The sequence below is a fragment of the Sceloporus occidentalis genome, unplaced genomic scaffold (genome assembly GCF_023333645.1).
Source record: "Sceloporus occidentalis isolate IW3139 unplaced genomic scaffold, rSceOcc1.0.p SCAF_4, whole genome shotgun sequence".
In the NCBI taxonomy this organism is placed as follows: Eukaryota; Metazoa; Chordata; class Lepidosauria; order Squamata; family Phrynosomatidae; genus Sceloporus; species Sceloporus occidentalis.
This window is the reverse complement of record NW_028316984.1, coordinates 174,028,520-174,047,108: the sequence shown is the minus strand read 5'-3', so window position 1 is coordinate 174,047,108 and position 18,589 is coordinate 174,028,520. Positions and strand designations below refer to the sequence as shown.

Sequence of the window (18,589 nt, the reverse complement as noted above, 5' to 3'; positions counted from 1 at the left end):
TCTCTCTTTAGGCTCCCAGTCTTTTTACCAAGAACATAATGATGATATTTTGTGCCTCACTATCAATCAGCACCCCAAGTTTATCAACATTGTGGCAACTGGCCAAGTAGGTATGTTTGTATTTTATTAAAAAAGAAATTAATAGATGTGCATGAACTATTAGTCATGTGAATTCATGGATAGAAGAAAGCTTATTCTGCTTCTGTTTGTTTGAATGTTACTCAGTTACCTGTGCCAACTTTTTTCTTGTTAGCACTTAAAATTCTTTTAAAATATATCTGTGCTTTCAGAATGCCATTATTTTCATTGCAGCATTTATCAAAATGATTTTTTAAATTGTTAAGCCCCATGTTAAACACAACCATGTTCTTTTTTAAAAACTCCACACCTGCTGGAATGTGCACTATCATCTCCAACATGTATAGAACTAGTTAAGAGGCAAAATGCCTATTACTATGGGATGAGAGAAGGCTCTGTTAGTTTGTATATGAGATAAAGGGAGGATATAGTTAAAAGCAGGTGTATGTAGTCTGCAGATAGATACACCCACATGCTCCCTCTTAAAAGCTTGGGGGGAAACCTGATATTAACATGAGCTTTCAGCAATTTCAAACCACTTCCTCAGATGCACTGGGGGGGGCGGGGTGACAGAGTATTAAAAATGAGACTACTTAAACTCCATCAATGAGCAACAGGCAGTTCTGGAGAATATTACTGTCCTGTCACAGGTTCTGAGTGACAGGTATTTACGTCCTTACAGACAGCCCCCTCCCAGTTATAAACAACTTCTTGCCTACAAGAAACATAACATGGTTGGAAATATAGGATAAGACTGTGCTACAAATCCAGATGCTAACTCATTCCCACATTTTTCTGACAGCAGTGTCACATGTCCTAATAACATCACCCACAACATCAGAGACACATTTACTTGTTTAGTTTAAAGTAGAGTTTAATATTCAGGATCAGGTAGTAACAGATACTTTTTTAAAAAGAACATATTCCAAATACAAACATTTCACATCTTGTTGTACAGCGAAAAAATTCAAAATTCAACAATTTAGTGAAAATTCTGGTTATAAAGCTGTGTTTTTTTTAAGGTGGAATGTGGAAGGTCACCAAAAAGAAATATAACAAATCTATCTTTGGTTTAAATGGCAAGGTGTTGCACAAGCTCCTTCATCCAAAAATTAGTTTGACATGTAAGTGTTCCATCCCTCGGAGTGTAGTGGAGTCTCCCTCCTTGGAGGTCTTCAAACAGAGGCTGGATGGCCATCTGTCAGGGATACTTTGATTGTGATTTTCTGCATGGCAGGGGGTTGGACTGGATGGCCCTTGTGGTCTCTTCCAACTCTATGATTCTATGATTCTATGATCCATGCACAGAGTTCCCTGTAATTTGTCATCCAATGAAATAAATCAGTCTTCTTCCAAATAGTATATTAATAGATTTTCTCGCACAATTTAAATGAATGTTTACTCTGTCTGCACGAATAAGATTTCTATCTGAATGTAAGAACATATCCAGAAATCGAGATCTGTGCTATGAGCTTAACGACTGATATCCTGCATTGCACGTGCAGAGTGTAACATCCCACTTGTGGTCTTGCACTCTCCTGCCTATGTATGGCTGTTGTCAGCCTGTGTGTCAGGGGTGCCCCTATGGACATTTACTGACCCAGTGAGGGAGAGGAGTGGAAAGGCAACTCGGGAGAGTAAGAATCAATTACAAGAAGAAGAGAAATGAGGGTCCTCTACTGGATTAATTAAAGGAATAGTGCCTTTGTTTCCTTTCCTCTGGCAGCCAGGGCTGGCTACTTCTTTGCTGCCTGAGCCACCTTCCCTCCTCCCTACCCACCTGGATCAGTAAATAGTAACATCAAAACCATGGTTTAGCATTACAAAATGTGTACTAACTCACCATAACTGATAGGTTGTCTTTTTGCACATCCTTGTTATTCCCAGTTGTGGAAAAAGGAAGGGTATCACCAAGGTAACTTTGTTTTGCATACAGCTGAGAATTCCATGAAACTAAAGTTTGTGCAGTTTTCAACTGACCAACACATAATTCATGAAAATGCATCACTATGTTTACTCTGTATCTCCAAAAAGTACTGTCTACATATGGACAGTTAGCTTTATTTTAGATCTACTTACCACAGAATTGATACTATAAAATGAATCTGAAATCAAAATTTGTACTTAATACCACATATATTTTTAGTTTCTTTCCTTCATTCTGGTTGTAATTGTTTTTCTGCTGCTTTTCCATTACAGGAGACTCAGCAGATATGTCAGGTAAGGGAAACAAAATTTTAACATATTGAGGTATAACTAGGTTTTTTGTAGTTATGTCCTGCTTTAGGTAGGTTAACTGAATATATTTATATACTTTAAAACACCATACCATTAGCTCCTTAACACTAAGCACAACATCCAGCAAATTATAAATATACAAGATTTCCTTGGGGTGAAATAAAAACTTTCATTTTAATAATTTTTAACTTTATTTTATTGTACTCACCTTTGTTTTAATAGGTGAGTTCTAATCCAGATTTATATTTGCATACCTATAAGTTCATTCCATTTCTGGAAAATTATTGGGGCTGACAACAACTATTTCTTTTCTAAATGAATATTATTTTCAGTGTAGATATTCACTGAAGAGGCCTTGGTGACTGAGTTAATCATTAAATCATTTTCCATATTTTTGTATTGTTGTCATACTGTTTTTATCAGTCATCCAAAATAATTATCAGTAGGAACAAATTCATTTTGTGCAGTATCATTTTGTTTCTTTTGAAACATAATCTTAGCAAAACATGTTTCCCAGGAGTAATTTTGCATTTCCGTTACCATTCCACATCAATCAGTAGTCATCTTTTGTCGTTGTCTATGTGACATGCAATAGAAAATGCTAATGTATATTCTTGCTTAAATAGAGCAATTGTTTGTCATGTCTTATTCTACTGGTCTAGTGTGCTATCACATAAATAAGTGTGTTTTTCCTGGGGCAAGTAGTCAGGACAGACTCTTTTTGGACTCTGTAGTGTATAGTTTATTTATTGCCACAGTCCAGGACAGTATTCTAGCCACTTAAAACCATTAAATCAACTCTGTATATATAATTCACCTGTGGTATTAGAAGCAACTAGAAAGGTTATGGAGCTTCTGATAGCAGACTAGCCAAGCTGTCCAGGAGTTGAAGAGTATTAATAGGTTTTATTCAGCATGAGCTTTCATAGGTGGCAGTCCACTTAATCAGATGCATAAAATGAAAGCTTATGCAAAATAGTTTTGTTAGTCTTTATGGTGCCACTAGACCAGTGATCGCCAAACTTTGGTCCTCTAGATGTTTTAGACTTTAGCTCCCACAATTCCTGACTATGGGCCAAGGTGACTGGGGCTTCTGGAACTGAAGTCCAAAACACATGGAGGATAAACGTTTGGGAATCACTGTACTAGACCCTTCATTGTTTTTGTTGCACTGGACAATACAGGTACTGCCCCCTCAAAATTTAGACAGCACTATCAATGAAGAATACTACCAAGATCCCCAGTTCATATTTAACAGTCTTTCTGTTTATAATGTTCCCTGCCTAAAGACTTAGGAGCAGTTTACTGAAACTTAAAATCTATTCAACTCATATTTTTTTTGCAAAGCAGTATCCTTGATTAAATTTATCCTGCCTAGATACTTTGTTCCATTGTCATTACACAAATGTAAGTGTGCATATATGTGTGGTTTTAGATGAAGAGTTATAAAGATGTACAAAATAATAAAAATTTAACATTTGTGTTTTTAGTGAAAGAGAGAACTTAGTGGAACTAAGAAAATGTAGGCTTTGCTGACAGGTATATGTTTCCTGGAATATGATCATATTTACAAAGTATTTTGTGTTGAATAATGCTCTCCTTAGCAATTTAAGTTTCAGAAGACAATATGAAAACACTGAAGATTGTTTTTACTAAAAAGAACAAAAACCCTAAAATCAACCTGATGTTTTAAGAGTTTAAAATGCTGTAAGCTTTTACTAGTAAAATAAAATCTTGATTTTCTTCTATTAATTCAGCTACAGCACCTTGTATTCATGTGTGGGATGCAATGAACAAACAAACACTGTCTGTTTTGAGATGCTACCATTCAAAAGGAGTTTGTTCAGTTGGATTTAGTGCCACTGGCAAGCTTCTTCTCTCTGTGGGGCTGGATCTTGAACATACCATTACCATTTGGAAATGGCAAGAAGGTAGGAACATATTTTGTTTTTATAAAACATACCTACATTATTTATAGGTTTACCAAAAACAGTAGCTAGAAAAGTAACAATTATAAGTATATAAATTAAATATATCATACGTTTTTATCACCAGTCTAATTGTCCATTCCAAAAGTGGGACCTTCAGGGCTTGCTTTTCAAAGTGTTCCATATAAAGGTTTGCTATCACAGGGCTCAGAGGGCTTCCCATGGCTACCTCATCTCTCTGTTCATAGAATCCATTGTCCCACTGGAAGTAGCTTGTGGTGAGGTAGTGGTGATGTCTTCCAGAAAAAATTGTCAGATAAGTGCCGTGGTGTCCATTATGGGGACTTTGGTGAACAAGGAGACCACATCAAAGCTGATTAGTATGTCTCCGGGTTTAAGTTCCAGGTCGTTGATTTTTCCTATGAAGTGAGCTGAGTCCTTGATGTAGTGTGGGGTTTGCCCTATATGGGTTTGTAATTGTGTGGCCAGAAACTTGGTCAAGTCATATGTGGGGGATCCAATAGAACTCACTGTGGGTCGGAGTGGAATGGAATCCTTGTCGATCTTGGGAAGCCCATAGAGTCTTGGTGGGAGAGCCTCAGATCACTGTACTAGCCTACTTGACAGAGTTGTAAGGATACAGGATAATATATCTGAAAAGCCTTGAACTCTCTAAAGCACTGTATAATACCTTGTTGTTGTTACTGCTGCTGCTTTTGGTTTAACAAATGATTTTTAAAACCTGGCTTTCAAAATGTGTAACTTGTATTTTAGAAAGAAATGTATATAGTGATGGCGAACACTAATGTCACAACTGCTCTGGATTGGAAACTTCAGAACATTCTAATATAATTTGATTTTACTATTTACTGACTAATTTATGTATTTGTAACTTGAAATTAATTTTTCCCACTAGGTGCCAAAATTGCCAGCAGAGCCGGTCATAATCAACGTATTTTTGTAGCAGAATTCAGGCCTGATTCTGATACACAATTTGTTTCAGTGGGAGTAAAACATGTGAGATTTTGGACTCTTGCTGGAAGGGCACTTCTCAGTAAAAAAGGACAGACAAGTTCAATAGAAGATGCACGAATGCAGACCATGTTGTCAGTAGCATTTGGAGCGGTATGTAGTTGAACAGGATTTAAAATATTTAGTTGTATAAAAATTATTGTTTCTACCTTGTGTGTTTTAATTTCAGTTACTGTATATCTGTCTTTTCTACCTTAGGCGGCAATCATTTGGTACCTGGGAGCATCCTAGGGGTCCTAGGATGGCGTGATTCTCCCTCTCTACCTTTGGAGAGGAAGATCTACCTATGGTCTCCAATTTACTGATGCATAAATAACCACTCTCCTTGTCATTCCATTAGGATATTTAAAAGCAGATATTCCAACTAAAAAAATTCCCCATAGAGACTCTACACTTCTAAAAAAAAAAAAGGCAAAACACAAAGACTTGTTTACATTGTATCTCATAATAATTTCTCCACAGAAGTCAGTGGTCCTTACCTATACTGCAATATTCATTTGTAGAGCTCTCTTAGTTCATTAACTCAAAAGGTAATCTGAGAATTGTGTGCTGGTGTTAATGCCAACTCAGTGACACTTATACCAGTGGAAGGGTCATAATTTCTTTCTCATTAAATTTGTGCTGCCAGATTGATGCTTGTCCAGCACTGGGCTTCACATTTTTCACCAAGATTATCTAATAAGTCCAATACTGTGATCAGTGCCATTTGAAAGTCCCTAGGAGGCCAGGAAAACTAAGAAAGCTGCATGCTCTTATTTGTTTTCCAATGTATGTCATTTCTATTCTAAAACAAGGGCAGAACTTAGACTAGAATAGTAGTTTGATCATTGTTTTTATATCAGGGTTCTTTTCTTTAAGAAGGAAATAAATGTATTGGTTGAGTTTTGAAATCAAATAATGAACTTATTTTTCCCCCTTTTCAGAACAATTTGACATTTACAGGTACTATCAGTGGAGATGTATGTGTTTGGAAAGAGCATATATTGAATCGAATTGTGGGCAAAGCTCACAATGGGCCTATATTTGCAATGTATACAACTCTGCGAGATGGCTTAATTGTAACAGGAGGCAAAGAGAGGCCGTGAGTCCTGTTTTGTACTACAGAAGCAATTAGCAAAATTATTAATGGCTACATACTGCAAATGTGTTGTAATAAATTACACTTTGGTAATAATTCTTAGTATTTATCATTGATTATGTTTATGGACATTAACATCCTAAGCATATTTATCCATATGTTATGTAGTAGAGCAAACAGTGCCTTCAGCATTCATGGCAGCTTAGTATGCAGTAAAATGTCTTACTTAGATCTTTAGATATATTGAACAGGAAGGTTAATTGCACACTGTTCTTACCAGTTGCAAAGATACAGTACTGCTGACTTACTGGTGTCACCACCAGCTCCCATTAATACTATGTGACTTTGCATCTCCAACATCAGTAGCACTAAAAGTGGTTTTGAAAGAATAACAGTAATAATTTCTGACCGAATATCTTTCAGAAAGCATATTATCTCTGTTTGATGTGAAATAGTAGAAACAGATACAGAAGGCTTAACTATAAAAACTCTAGATACTGTGTATTAAAAACATAGCTACTCGTAAATGATCTACCATGCAAATAATTTGTGGATAGCAAATATGGCCTATCTTAAAATCTTGGTTTTAATTATTAATTTGTGATAATCAGTTACATTTCCAACTAATGAACAAGTGTTTAAAATTGGTGCCCCTTGAATGGAATCTTGCTGGTGCACTGTCTTTATGGATGCAGCAGCCATAAAGAATGAAAGAGACTTGGAAAATAGGCTGTTCAGAGGCTTTTCATGCCATCTCTGCGCAACCAGGGGGGAAAAATACATGGCGCACCAACAGGATTCTGGCCATATCTCTTAGGCACTTTTACTCATTCTTTTTATAATTTTTTCTATGCTTTCTAATGTTTTCTTGTGTTTTATTTACACTAGATCAAAAGAAGGAGGAGCAGTTAAACTATGGGATCAGGAACTACGGCGGTGTCGTGCCTTCAGATTAGAGACTGGACAGATAATTGACTGTGTTCGTTCTGTATGCAGAGGCAAAGTAAGTGTGGGTTTCTTTCATATCATGCTATACATCTTAGAACAGCTAGATATTATTTTATTGAGTTTCTATCTATTATAAGTTAGGGGCTCGACAGACGAGCGGCTCCGTGCTGCCCATTTTTGCCCCACATCGTTGCCACAGCAACTAAAAGGCATGGCAACGATGCACTCCCTCTTGGGAGTAAAAAGAAGCTGCCAAAAGTAACTTCCTGGAAGGGGTGTGATTGATGTGCTTGCACACCCCGATCACGTCACTTTCAGCCAGCACAGTTTGGGCACTGTGCCATACTCAGGCCATCATGGCGCCGCCTGTGTAGATGCGGGCGACCAATGATGGGGGCGACCTCCTTGCGAACTAGAGCTGCTAGGCATATAAATGCGCAGCCTCATCTAGCCCTAATTCACGGCAAGGACGCTGTTAATTGCCTGTCTGTACCAGGTCTTAAATAGCTAAACTGATTATTTTAAGACAGGGTGGTCAGTGTTAACAGGTCTGGAGGCCCATTCTGACCTCTGGGCACTTGCTATTCACCAAAAAATATTTTAATGGATTTTGAAAATAGAAAGGAGCACATTTTCTCTTCTTAATTAGGGAGCACAAACAGCTGTTAAAGAAAAGTCCAGTGTTTAGCTTTAGAGGAAAATCAGCATTCTTGGAGCCCTCCAGGAATGGCACTGCTAAAACTGGCAGGGGATCACATGTTGTCCATCCTTGTTTTAAAAGGACTGTTAGCATCCAGTTTTGGTTATTTGCGAATGTTAAACCTGTGGTTAAGCCCAGTGTTCACTCCTCCAACTCCTCCTCCTCATTCTCAGGCTTTCCTTCTGCTCCAGCCTCTCCCACCCTGGAAATGGCTGCTGCAGGGGGGGAGGGGGAGTTTATGTGTAGTTTTTCCACATTCACAGGGTTTCCCCCCTCTAACCCCCGTGAATGTGGAGGGCCAATTGTGTGTGTGTGTGTACACATATATATTTGGCCTGTTGTTTTTGTCCAATTGATCTCTAAACAGTTGGAAGCCCTTTTTGATCCCCAAAGATCAAGTTGTTTCTGGGCTAGGCCATTGTTACTGACAAATAGATGCTATTTTATGAATTTCCATTAATTATTTAATTGTTTCAGGGGAAAATTCTTGTTGGGACAAAGAATGCTGAAATAATAGAAGTTGGAGAGAAAAATGCAGCATGTAACCTTTTAATTAATGGCCATATGGATGGACCCATCTGGGGACTGGCAACACACCCTTCTCGTGATGTTTTCCTTTCTGCTGCAGAAGATGGGACGGTCCGACTTTGGGATATTGCTGATAAAGTAGGTGCAAAAATGGCATTTAAGAAGTTACAATAATATTTTTTAAATGACACATTAAAAAGAGTTCAATTGAAAACCCTTCAGAATATTTTCCTTAGAAGCTATTATCAGGAGATAAGCAAGTACTGTATAAAACATTTTTGACATACTGGTAATCTTGATAATACTGTCTTTACTTAATACACTTTTTCATACAAAATTCTCACAGAAGATGGTGAACAAAGTCAATTTGGGCCATGCAGCACGCACTGTGTCTTATAGTCCAGAGGGTGACATGGTGGCTATTGGCATGAAAAATGGAGAATTTATCATCTTGTTAGTGAACTCTCTGAAAATATGGGGGAAGAAGAGAGACAGAAGATCAGCTATCCAAGACATCAGGTAAGAAATCATGTGCCTCTTACTTGTTGTGGCATCTGCTATCATTCTGTATTTTGTATTGGTGATACTGTATAATATTGTGAGATGTTTAGGATAGTGCTTTGTGACATCAACTGCTCATCTAAAACTGTTCATCTACCTAGGTTCAGCCCAGATTCTCATTACTTAGCAGTGGGTTCCAGTGAAAATGCAGTGGATTTTTATGACTTGACATTGGGGCCTACCCTTAACCGAGCCAGTTACTGCAAGGACATCCCAAGCTTTGTAATTCAAATGGATTTTTCTGCAGATAGCTGTTATCTTCAGGTAAATATAAATAGATTTTTTTTTTGCAGACGTATAATAAATCTTCTTCTTGCAGTCACACTGTGCAGTGATCACACATTAAGAGAAATACAGAACAGCACTTCAGAAAACCTCTGGGGCTTAGCTGAGCCTGCTCTTGAGCAGGAAAAAAAATCTGGTTCAGGAATCTTGAATTCATACAACCCACCCTCTATCTCCATGGAAGTGCTGCTGTTTCATTCTGTTCCACTGGAGTTCTGCTACAGCAGTCCTTTGCACCTGAGTGGAAACAGCAGGACCTTTTGTCTGAAGGCCCATCCTATCATTTTGCAATGGAAATGAGATTTAGGCACTAAACAGACCAGCACTTTGTGTTGGCCTGAGCCCGAACGTAGGGCTAGATAGGGCTGAGCGGTTACACGCTGCTGCAGTACCCGCCAGAGGCAAAGACAGGTGGCTTTTAGCCACCCAGCTGTAAATATAGCCCCTTACTCTGCTAGAGGAGGGAAAAAACCAGTTCTTCCCCCATTGCCATTCCTGCAATTTCTACTCATGTCTGTCAGCAGATTCTCAGTTTACTCTACTTTTGTTGTTACTGGCAAAAACATATTGTTTTGTAATTTTAAAAAACTTTAAGGCTCAACAGAACACACACAACCCTTTCTCTTCTCTCTCTCTCAGAATAAGTGTTAGTTTACATTTGTGTCTTTCTATATTAATTCTTAAAGGTCTCCACTGGGTCTTATAAAAGGCAAGTTTATGAAGTGCCTTCTGGAAAACAGCTCCTGGATCAAACTGTGATTGACAGAATAACATGGGCCACATGGACCAGGTAAAATGACACATTTTAGCATTCTGAAAATATGACATGTCATCTCCTGAAATAGAAATGCTATTTTTCTTACATTGTGTGGTCTCCATGTGTGGAGTTGAGGTGGTACTTATCAGAAATAAAACAAAAGCCATAAAAGAGTGACATGTTCATTTATCAGCCTAAATGCACAAAACACATAATGCAGCCTTTCAAGCTCCATTGACTTCATCAGGCAAAAGATGCTAAAATAAAAACCTATACAGTAAGAAGAAAAAAGTGACAATATCACTCTTTTGTGAATTTTGCTGTATAGCCAGCACAGCTACCCTGAATATATTTATTTTAAATAGTCATTCTTGGATAGACAGAGCAGCAATCCACAGTCAGATGGATTAGATCCCCATGTGCCAGCTTCAGAAGCAGGAATTCAAAGTTCTTTCTCAGTTTTGTTCATTAGTTACACAGCTTTACCTAATACTCCTGACAGCATTTACTTTGCAGAACTGATGAGATTTTAATAGAAACTAGAGGCCTCTTCCCAAATGGATCTAAACCACTTGAACAGAAATAAACTTGCTTACAGATACAAATTAACATCTCAATCAGTGGTACAGACCTAAGCTCATAACCACCTATCCTAGGTAGGTTCCTTTTTGTACATTTACCCTGTACAACCTCCCTTCCACATCTTTCCATTTCATCAAACCTTCTTTCAACATCTTGCTTTCCTTTTCTAATGAGCAGGCGGTATTTCTTTTTCGGAGCAAGCTTTTTATTCAAATGCTGCTGTGGAGTTGATCCAGCCAACCCCTCAAAATCCTCTCAGTGGAGGATGGAAACATTTTCTCGGTAGCATTTCTGCAGTCTGATCAGAAAAAAAAAAGATAAGCAGTCAGTGAGTCAGAATTACTTTAAATTTTTGTGTGCTGCTCTTAAGTATGCTGGATTGCAGACAAAGGAGTGCTTTGGGGCTGGTTCTTCTTCTCTTTGGTAAATCAACCAGTTTGACTTCTAGAGAGGCATCCTCAAAAACTAGTTTGAAAGCTTCCAACTAGGGTCTCTTCAGACTGTCATCCCAATCCCTGTGTTTGTTTTAATGAGAGAAGAAGACGTATTTCTCTGTTTTGCCATAGCCTTGCTGCTACCACACAGATCTTTTCCATTATTGTAGGTTTTGTTTGTTTGGATTTAGAGTTCATTGCCTCTTTCCATTTTAGGTCATTTGATGTTTAAGACTTGATTCTACCTTTGTTAAATGAAGTACTCAGCATATTAGGAAGAAAAGAGGAAGGGAATTGTTACGGTCGTTCCTTTGTATCTGCTGGGGATCGATCCTGGCCTCCCCGGTACATAACAAAAAACATGGGATCTTAAGTCCTGTTGTTTTCTATGGTGGCGTGGTATGTGTACAACCACTTGCATGACCACACGCATGTGCCTCCATTACATAAGGTAAGCCCTTTATAGGGCTGTCAGAGGTGGGTGAGGCTGCCACCAGAACTTTTCAGAATGCTATAAAACACTCCAAAAAGAGGCACTGTGCAGGTTCAGGATAATCCATTTGTGTGAGTCATAGAGATCACAAAGAAGAAATGAAGGGAGAAATACTGAAAGTCATCTGCTGGCAAGGCAGGACAGAAAAAAAATGTAAGAGGAGAGAGGAGTCAAAGGACATAACTAAAAAAGAACTGCAGTATCCAGAGAATACAACTTTCATCATATCCAGTGAGCATGCTAATTGAAATCTTGGTTAAGGATGATGAGGATCATAGTTATACCCATCTGGAGCACATTTCATGAGTCCACTAGTGGATGCTATGAAATGAGCCCAAAGTTCTTTGTAATTTTAGCACTAATTTGAGCACCGGCCCTAAGCAAACTGAGAATATAAATCCTGTGAAATAATAAGTAACAAGAAGATACTGTATCATCTAATGTTTTTATTCTGTATCTCCTAATTTTGGAATGTTTGCAACTGAACATATTATCAAGATAACATGTGGTTTTGGGGGAACACTAATATAGTTATTAGACGTATTTCTTTAGATAGTCATTTTAAGTGTTTTCCCCCCTTCTCTATTCAGTGTTCTAGGAGATGAAGTTATTGGAATCTGGTCCAGGCATGCTGAGAAAGCTGATGTAAATTGTGCCTGTGTTTCCCACTCTGGAATCAGCCTTGTAACAGGGGATGACTTTGGCATGGTCAAGCTGTTTGATTTCCCTTGTCCCGAAAAATTTGTAAGAACCTTTTAATCCTTAAAAATAAAAACTATAGTTACCTATGGTGATACCAGAAAAGGGGTGACAGCATGCTTTTCTATGGCATTTACAATAAGGTTGTCTTCTCAGGCTCACAGTTCTTTTCAGCAAGACCTGCTGAACATTTAAGATACAGATGTAATCCCTTGATTGCTAAGATCAATGAGGGAGTCCCGACTCAAGTGACATAATTTACCATCACTTGAGGCAAGAAGCAGTTGTCTCGAGGTACATCCAGACTGACAGAAAACTCTCAAATTTGTACCTGTCCTGTCCAATTTTATATTGTGTTAAAAAATAAACCAACCTGGGGAGCTGGTATAAAAAGTCCCTGATCATATTGAGAGCTGACAGAAAATATTTTGGGATAAACAAATATGGATGTATCTCAAAAATAAAACGAGAGCAAGAACAATATCTAAGATTTTCTGGTCTTTTTAATCTGGTTGCACCTTCAGTTGTGAACAGTAAAATAGCATACTGCACTTGCTTGATTTTCTTGGCAAAATAGTCCTAGTATACAAAACACACAACACTGAGAGGGCAACAGAAATCGTATATGTCTCATTGCAGAAGAACTGTGTGTCATTACTCCATACAGAAACAGGAGAAATGTTCCAGAAGCTGGCCCTAGATTTACAGGGATGGCAGGGAGTAGGGTTGGGGCAGAGTGGAAGTGAGTTTGATGTTTTCCAAATGTTCATATAGTATGATTAGCTGTGCATTTTAAAAACAGTCAAACTGAGATGGACAATTTTCTTATTTCAAAGGCAAAACATAAAAGATTTTTTGGTCACTCGGCCCATGTGACTAATATTCGTTTTACAAGTGGAGACAGATATGTTGTCAGTGCAGGTGGAGATGACAGCAGGTAAGTAAATCTTTATCTAAAAAATAGAAAGGATTTGTGAAACATTAATAACACTAATTGAATAATAGAAAGAATTCTTGAAATTTTAATTGCACAAATTATCATCTGCTCTTTCTGAAAACGGACTCAAATATTTAAAAGATAATCAGCCATTTAGCTGAACTAGCAAAAACTGTAGTGGAAAAAAATATTTGCTTATTGCCAGTACTACATGTTAAAATCTATTTTTCAGTTATTTTGTTTTTCCTTTTTAAAATCCATTAACTTGCAGCAATTTTTATTCCCCCCCCCCCCAAATATAGCATATTTGTCTGGAAATGTGTACATATGCCTCACTGAGAGAAACAAAGAACTTTCTAAAGAGAATAGTGCATGAAGTAAGAGGTGTTAATGCCTCATGGTTGCAAAGAGACATTCTACAGTGCCCTGCATGCTTCAAGAAATGGTGCTGATAAAGACAGACAACCAGCTGTCTGACTGACTAAAGTGTACAAGAAGAATGGACTACTGGAAATGTACTGAGTCTAGTCATATTACTACAGTATCAGATAACCTACATTTGTTTCCCACTCACTGCCAGATGCTGAAACATACGGATAAAAAGAAGCGAGCTTTGGCTCTCTGTACAGTTTCCCAGTAAGATCATGGATTTCTAATCAAGAGATGTTATTACTGACCTAATGCTGTACATCGATGTGTTTACTTTCAGCATGAATGTTTAAGTACTGGGTACTGACTCTTGCTAAAATAGAAGACTCCTTATTTTATTACTGAAAGGAAAACCACCTTACAGCTCTTAAGTTTCTTTTTTTAAAAATGGGTGAAAGTAAAACTGAAAATAGGAGTGATTCAGCAAAAGTTTTGTCTAGTTCACCAAAACAAAACATCTCCCAAGAGTTGTTTGTTCTAGGACCTGCAGAATTCTATTGGTTTTAAGGCCTGGGTTGTAGTCATGTCTTGTGAATACTAGGAGACATGCATGAACCCATTATTCAAGGCTAATTTAGTGTTTCTGTATTACCTAAGCATTAAATTAGTTCTGTGAGCAGAATGAGATTTGCTCACATGGTGAGTGCCTTGTCCACAACCTAAAAGTCTAACTCCGTTTTTTGCCTTGTGAATAAAAAGTGTTCTCAATGAAAGATAAAGTGCTGTGTTTACTTACAGAGCTGTGCTAGAAATGGGAAATAGGCTGTTCATTTTACTGTTCATATATTGATGAAGCTTTAGGTTGTCATCAGAAGCAAAAAAAATCACAGCAATAGGAATTGTTTGGTGCATTTTCACATCATCACTAGGTGAAATCAAAGTGACATTAAGAATTCAAGTTTATTTTACAAATTATTTGTTTTTTACACAAGAATAAGACTAGTTGAATCTCTTGTGCTCTAGCTCATAATCTTAAAGCCAGTTCATACATACAGGCACTCACAGTTTCCTCTTCAGAATGAAGATGGATTATGTTTGAAAGCAACTGTCTATTAATCTACTAACACATGGAAAATTTACATTCAAGTTAGCTAATTAGGAGATTTTTGATGTGTAAGTGACTGTATGCTTCAGTCAGTTCTAACGTCCAGTTGTAACTCCACCATAACTGTGTATGTTGATTATACAGGGGCTTACTGTAATATTTGAAATGAAAGCCTGCAGGTGATAAAGTTACATCTGTAACTACAGACTCAAGATAAAAGGGGAAAAGATGGCCATGTCAGTTTAAATGGGTATTGTAGTCAAGCTGTAGAGTAGGCCAGTGCTGTGCTCTTGAAAGCTTTTTTGAAAACAGTGCCACAAATCCTTTTATGACTACTTCATTGGGACTACATCTGCTTCATGTATGGGTCACTCACTCCACCAAAATATTGATATGCTGAGCAATCCATGCATGGAAAGATATGCACATGTGTGGTCTTGGTGCTTCACAGATTATTTCTGAGGGTTTCAGCTGAGGGAAATGGGGAAAAAGTTCTCTCTTTGTGCCGTTATGGATAGATTAATGGCGAGAGGCACTATGAGAGAAGCCTTTCAAGATTTGATTTGAGTCCTGTCATTTCCTATCTGTTTTTGTGATTTTCTAAAGGCTCCAGCACCCCAGCCCAAAGGGCTTGATAACTGCAGAAATTGCAGAGACATATAGCCTTCTGTGGGGCTTGGGTTTAGGGCTTCATGTACTTTTTTATATATTAAATATCATGTACATGGTGGGACATAGATTTAGCTAGATATGAAAATAATATCAGTTCTACACAATGAAGCATACACAGAATCATGCCATGATAGTTCATGTTAATCTGAGAAGCAAACTCCTCCACTTTTATTTTGTGCCCTGGAATGGATTAGAATGCCAGATTCATCAAAGGATGTATTTGAAAGATTTTAATCGTTGTACCCATGCTACTTGATAAGCAGCAGAGTAATTAACAGTTTATTTAGGGGTAATTTATTCATATTAAATGATAATGCATGTTCCTTAACAATTCTTCTTTCATACATTGCAGCTCCCCCAAATGTAATTTACCCCAGGCAGTCTGGTTTCATCACTGAATACATGACACATGTAGTAATGTGGTTTATCAAAACAATGATTGGCAAATGCAATTCCTTTATTATCATGTCTTTTTCTGATCTTTTCTATACCTCATATATAATATACTGATTGCTCCTCTGCATCGGCTAGAGAATGATTCTTTGCTCAGCTCATTGTTATTGATCCTAGCATTTCACCCTGGAATGTCCTGCCTTCTCTAACCGTCTCTGAACTAAAATCAGATCAACCAGCTGTAGCAGCCAGAGGCCTTTTGGATTGGTAGATCTTCCTGTGTTGTCAGAGTAGTTCACCCAGCTAGTGATTAGAGTTTCAAATCCCTTAACGTGAAATCATCCAGTCAGTGACTGACATCTTGTTAGTGGCATACACTGATGTAAGTTAATCCTATGCCTACATATCTGGAGCCAGTGTGATGTAGTGGTTTGAGTATTGGACTATGACTCAGGAAATGAGTCTTTGAACTCCCACTCAGCTATGAAAACCAACTGGGTGACCTTGAGCTAGTCATACTCTCTCAGCCTCAGAGTGAGGCAAAGTCAAACCCCCTCTCTAAATCTTGTTAAGAAAAGGCTATCATAGGTTTGCCTTAGGGCTAGCATAAGTCAGAAATGTCTTGAAGGCACACAAAAACACACTTTTCTGTTTTGGACACTGCAAAGGTTGACATTCCATTTCTTCCTCCAAGTGACCAAATTCCCCACCTTTGACTTATCATAGAGTTGCTGAAGTCCTCCACCGACAATCATTTGTTCCTAGAGGAGAGTGGAAGTGATTGCAGAAACATCTAGATATGTTCCCTGGCTGATCTCTGTTGATGATGTAATGGATTTGCATCTAGCTTCAGAAACGTAGCCAGACATTTTTGCCATCTCCTTGTTCTTTTCTAGGCATGTTTGTGAATGGTGAGGTTTAGCAACTCTACAGTAGGCTCAGGCGATGGTAAATAGCTTAGCATAGCTGTGTTGAGATTTCACAGTAAACCATGATTTATTGTAATGGGAATGAATCACAGTAAACCTTGGGCTCACCTATTCCTTCCCTTTCTGTGATCAAAATTAGTAGAGAAGCTTTTGCTTCTGCTTCAGTTAGTGTGATATTCAAACACAACCTTTATAAGTGGTTTATTGGTAATGAGATGCAGCAAGGCTTCTGTCCTGGGTACAGAAAGGAAGAGAAATGAGGTCTCCCCTAGATCTCCAGCAAACCACACCAAGGAAGGGTGATGCCTGGTTGCCTCTCCTCCCTGGCCCTTGCCAGTAAATGGGCATGGCAGCGCTGGGACAGGCAGACAGGGGTTAGATGTTGAATTCTGAGCTAATAAACAGTGCCTTGTACAATTTCCAGAATACTAAACAACACACATGTATGTCACTAACGGGAGTCCAGCCAATATTTACATCAGTAAACAAAACAAAACAGCACATCAACTTTCATGAATTCCAATACCAGCACCTGACCCTTTCATGCTGTGAACGTCAGCTTGGTAAAAATGTTTATCATGAATAACCACTTTTGTGTTGTTGAAAAATGCTGCATATTATAACAGATTTCATTATTTTGAAGGAAATAATCCCATTTATTTTTTAATATTTAATTTTTGTAAACTAGTCAATCTAGGATCAGTCACGCATGAGAAAGGGGTTTAAAATAAATAATGTATCAAAAGAGTAAAGTATTGAGTCCACATGAGGAGACCTAGGGGTGTGTGTGTGCCTTCAAGTCACCTAATGACTTATGAAGACCCCTTGAGTTTCATAAGGTTTTCTTAGGCAAGGAAAACTCAGAGGTGGTAGCCAAACTTAAGTATTGCTTGGTTCCTGGTAGTGGCTTTCTACAAATGAAAATCAAACTCTTTTTTAGATTCAGAGGAGGTTCTATGTTGAGAAACAGTTGCCTCATAACCTTTGCATTAGTAATTGCTCTTAATGGTATAATAGAATCATAGAATTGAAGGGGAACTTGTGGGATCTCCAGTCCAACTTTGTGCCCCCTGCAAGAAATCCTAAAGCTTTCCCTACAACTCTGAAGACATCCTTCAAAAGGATGGAGGAACAACACACACTCCCACATTTTATTGTTGGATGGTTCTGCCCCTAGACAAGTTTTTTTTCTATAATGTAATTGAAATTCACTCTGTTGTAAATGGATTATTAGATATTATCTGCTGCCTGAGGCAGCAGAGTACAATGGAAACTACCATGGTCTGGTGTTTTACAAACTGAGCAACTTACCCAGAATACAAAGATACATTTGTTTTCCAAGTAAGTATTTCAAAAATAAAAAATACATGTAAAGTTCTATACTTCAACGAAAAGAAATATGAGAACCCAAGTAACTTGGTTTATACTGGAGAATAATAAAATTAGTAAATCTCCATGATAAAGATATTCATATGTCACCATACTAATTTTATGGTTTTGTATTACAGCAGTAGATTAAACAGTGATTTCTGATCTGTATTTTTGCTAAATACAATGTATTGTCCTACTGACTTCCCTCAGCCTAGACACATACCTACTTTTCGTCTCCTTGCCTTCTGTCTATTTGCAGTGATGTTTTCATATTGTAAGATTAATCCCATTTTTTTACAAATTTGTCATACATACACATACAGTTTATTAAATTGTCTCAATAGATTAGGTAGGTTCTTCTGCAACAATTCTATGGATGCATTCAAATAAATTGTTTTTGCATCATGAAGAATCTTTGCAGACAGAAATATCTCCGGTGCTTTCTAAAGGATGTTCTTGTTGTTGTGTGCCT

At 37.8% G+C, this 18,589-nt stretch overlaps 1 protein-coding gene across 2 annotated transcripts in view; it reads left to right on the top strand.

Annotated features, from left to right (window-relative positions):
- Window positions 1-16,886, top strand: part of LOC149315027 (echinoderm microtubule-associated protein-like 5) — a 139,124-nt gene extending 122,238 nt beyond the window's left edge. For both annotated transcript variants that reach the window (XM_089522366.1, XM_089522365.1), the window contains exons 31-43: window positions 12-110; window positions 2,278-2,298; window positions 4,074-4,247; window positions 5,161-5,369; window positions 6,200-6,357; window positions 7,243-7,357; window positions 8,480-8,668; window positions 8,877-9,049; window positions 9,193-9,355; window positions 10,063-10,166; window positions 12,233-12,386; window positions 13,178-13,278; window positions 13,581-16,886. In XM_089522366.1, the coding sequence (XP_089378492.1) occupies window positions 12-110; window positions 2,278-2,298; window positions 4,074-4,247; window positions 5,161-5,369; window positions 6,200-6,357; window positions 7,243-7,357; window positions 8,480-8,668; window positions 8,877-9,049; window positions 9,193-9,355; window positions 10,063-10,166; window positions 12,233-12,386; window positions 13,178-13,278; window positions 13,581-13,617 (1,697 nt within the window). In that variant the 3' untranslated portion in view covers window positions 13,618-16,886. The remainder of the gene's footprint in view (window positions 1-11; window positions 111-2,277; window positions 2,299-4,073; window positions 4,248-5,160; window positions 5,370-6,199; window positions 6,358-7,242; window positions 7,358-8,479; window positions 8,669-8,876; window positions 9,050-9,192; window positions 9,356-10,062; window positions 10,167-12,232; window positions 12,387-13,177; window positions 13,279-13,580) is intronic.
- The last annotated feature ends 1,703 nt before the right edge of the window (window positions 16,887-18,589 follow it).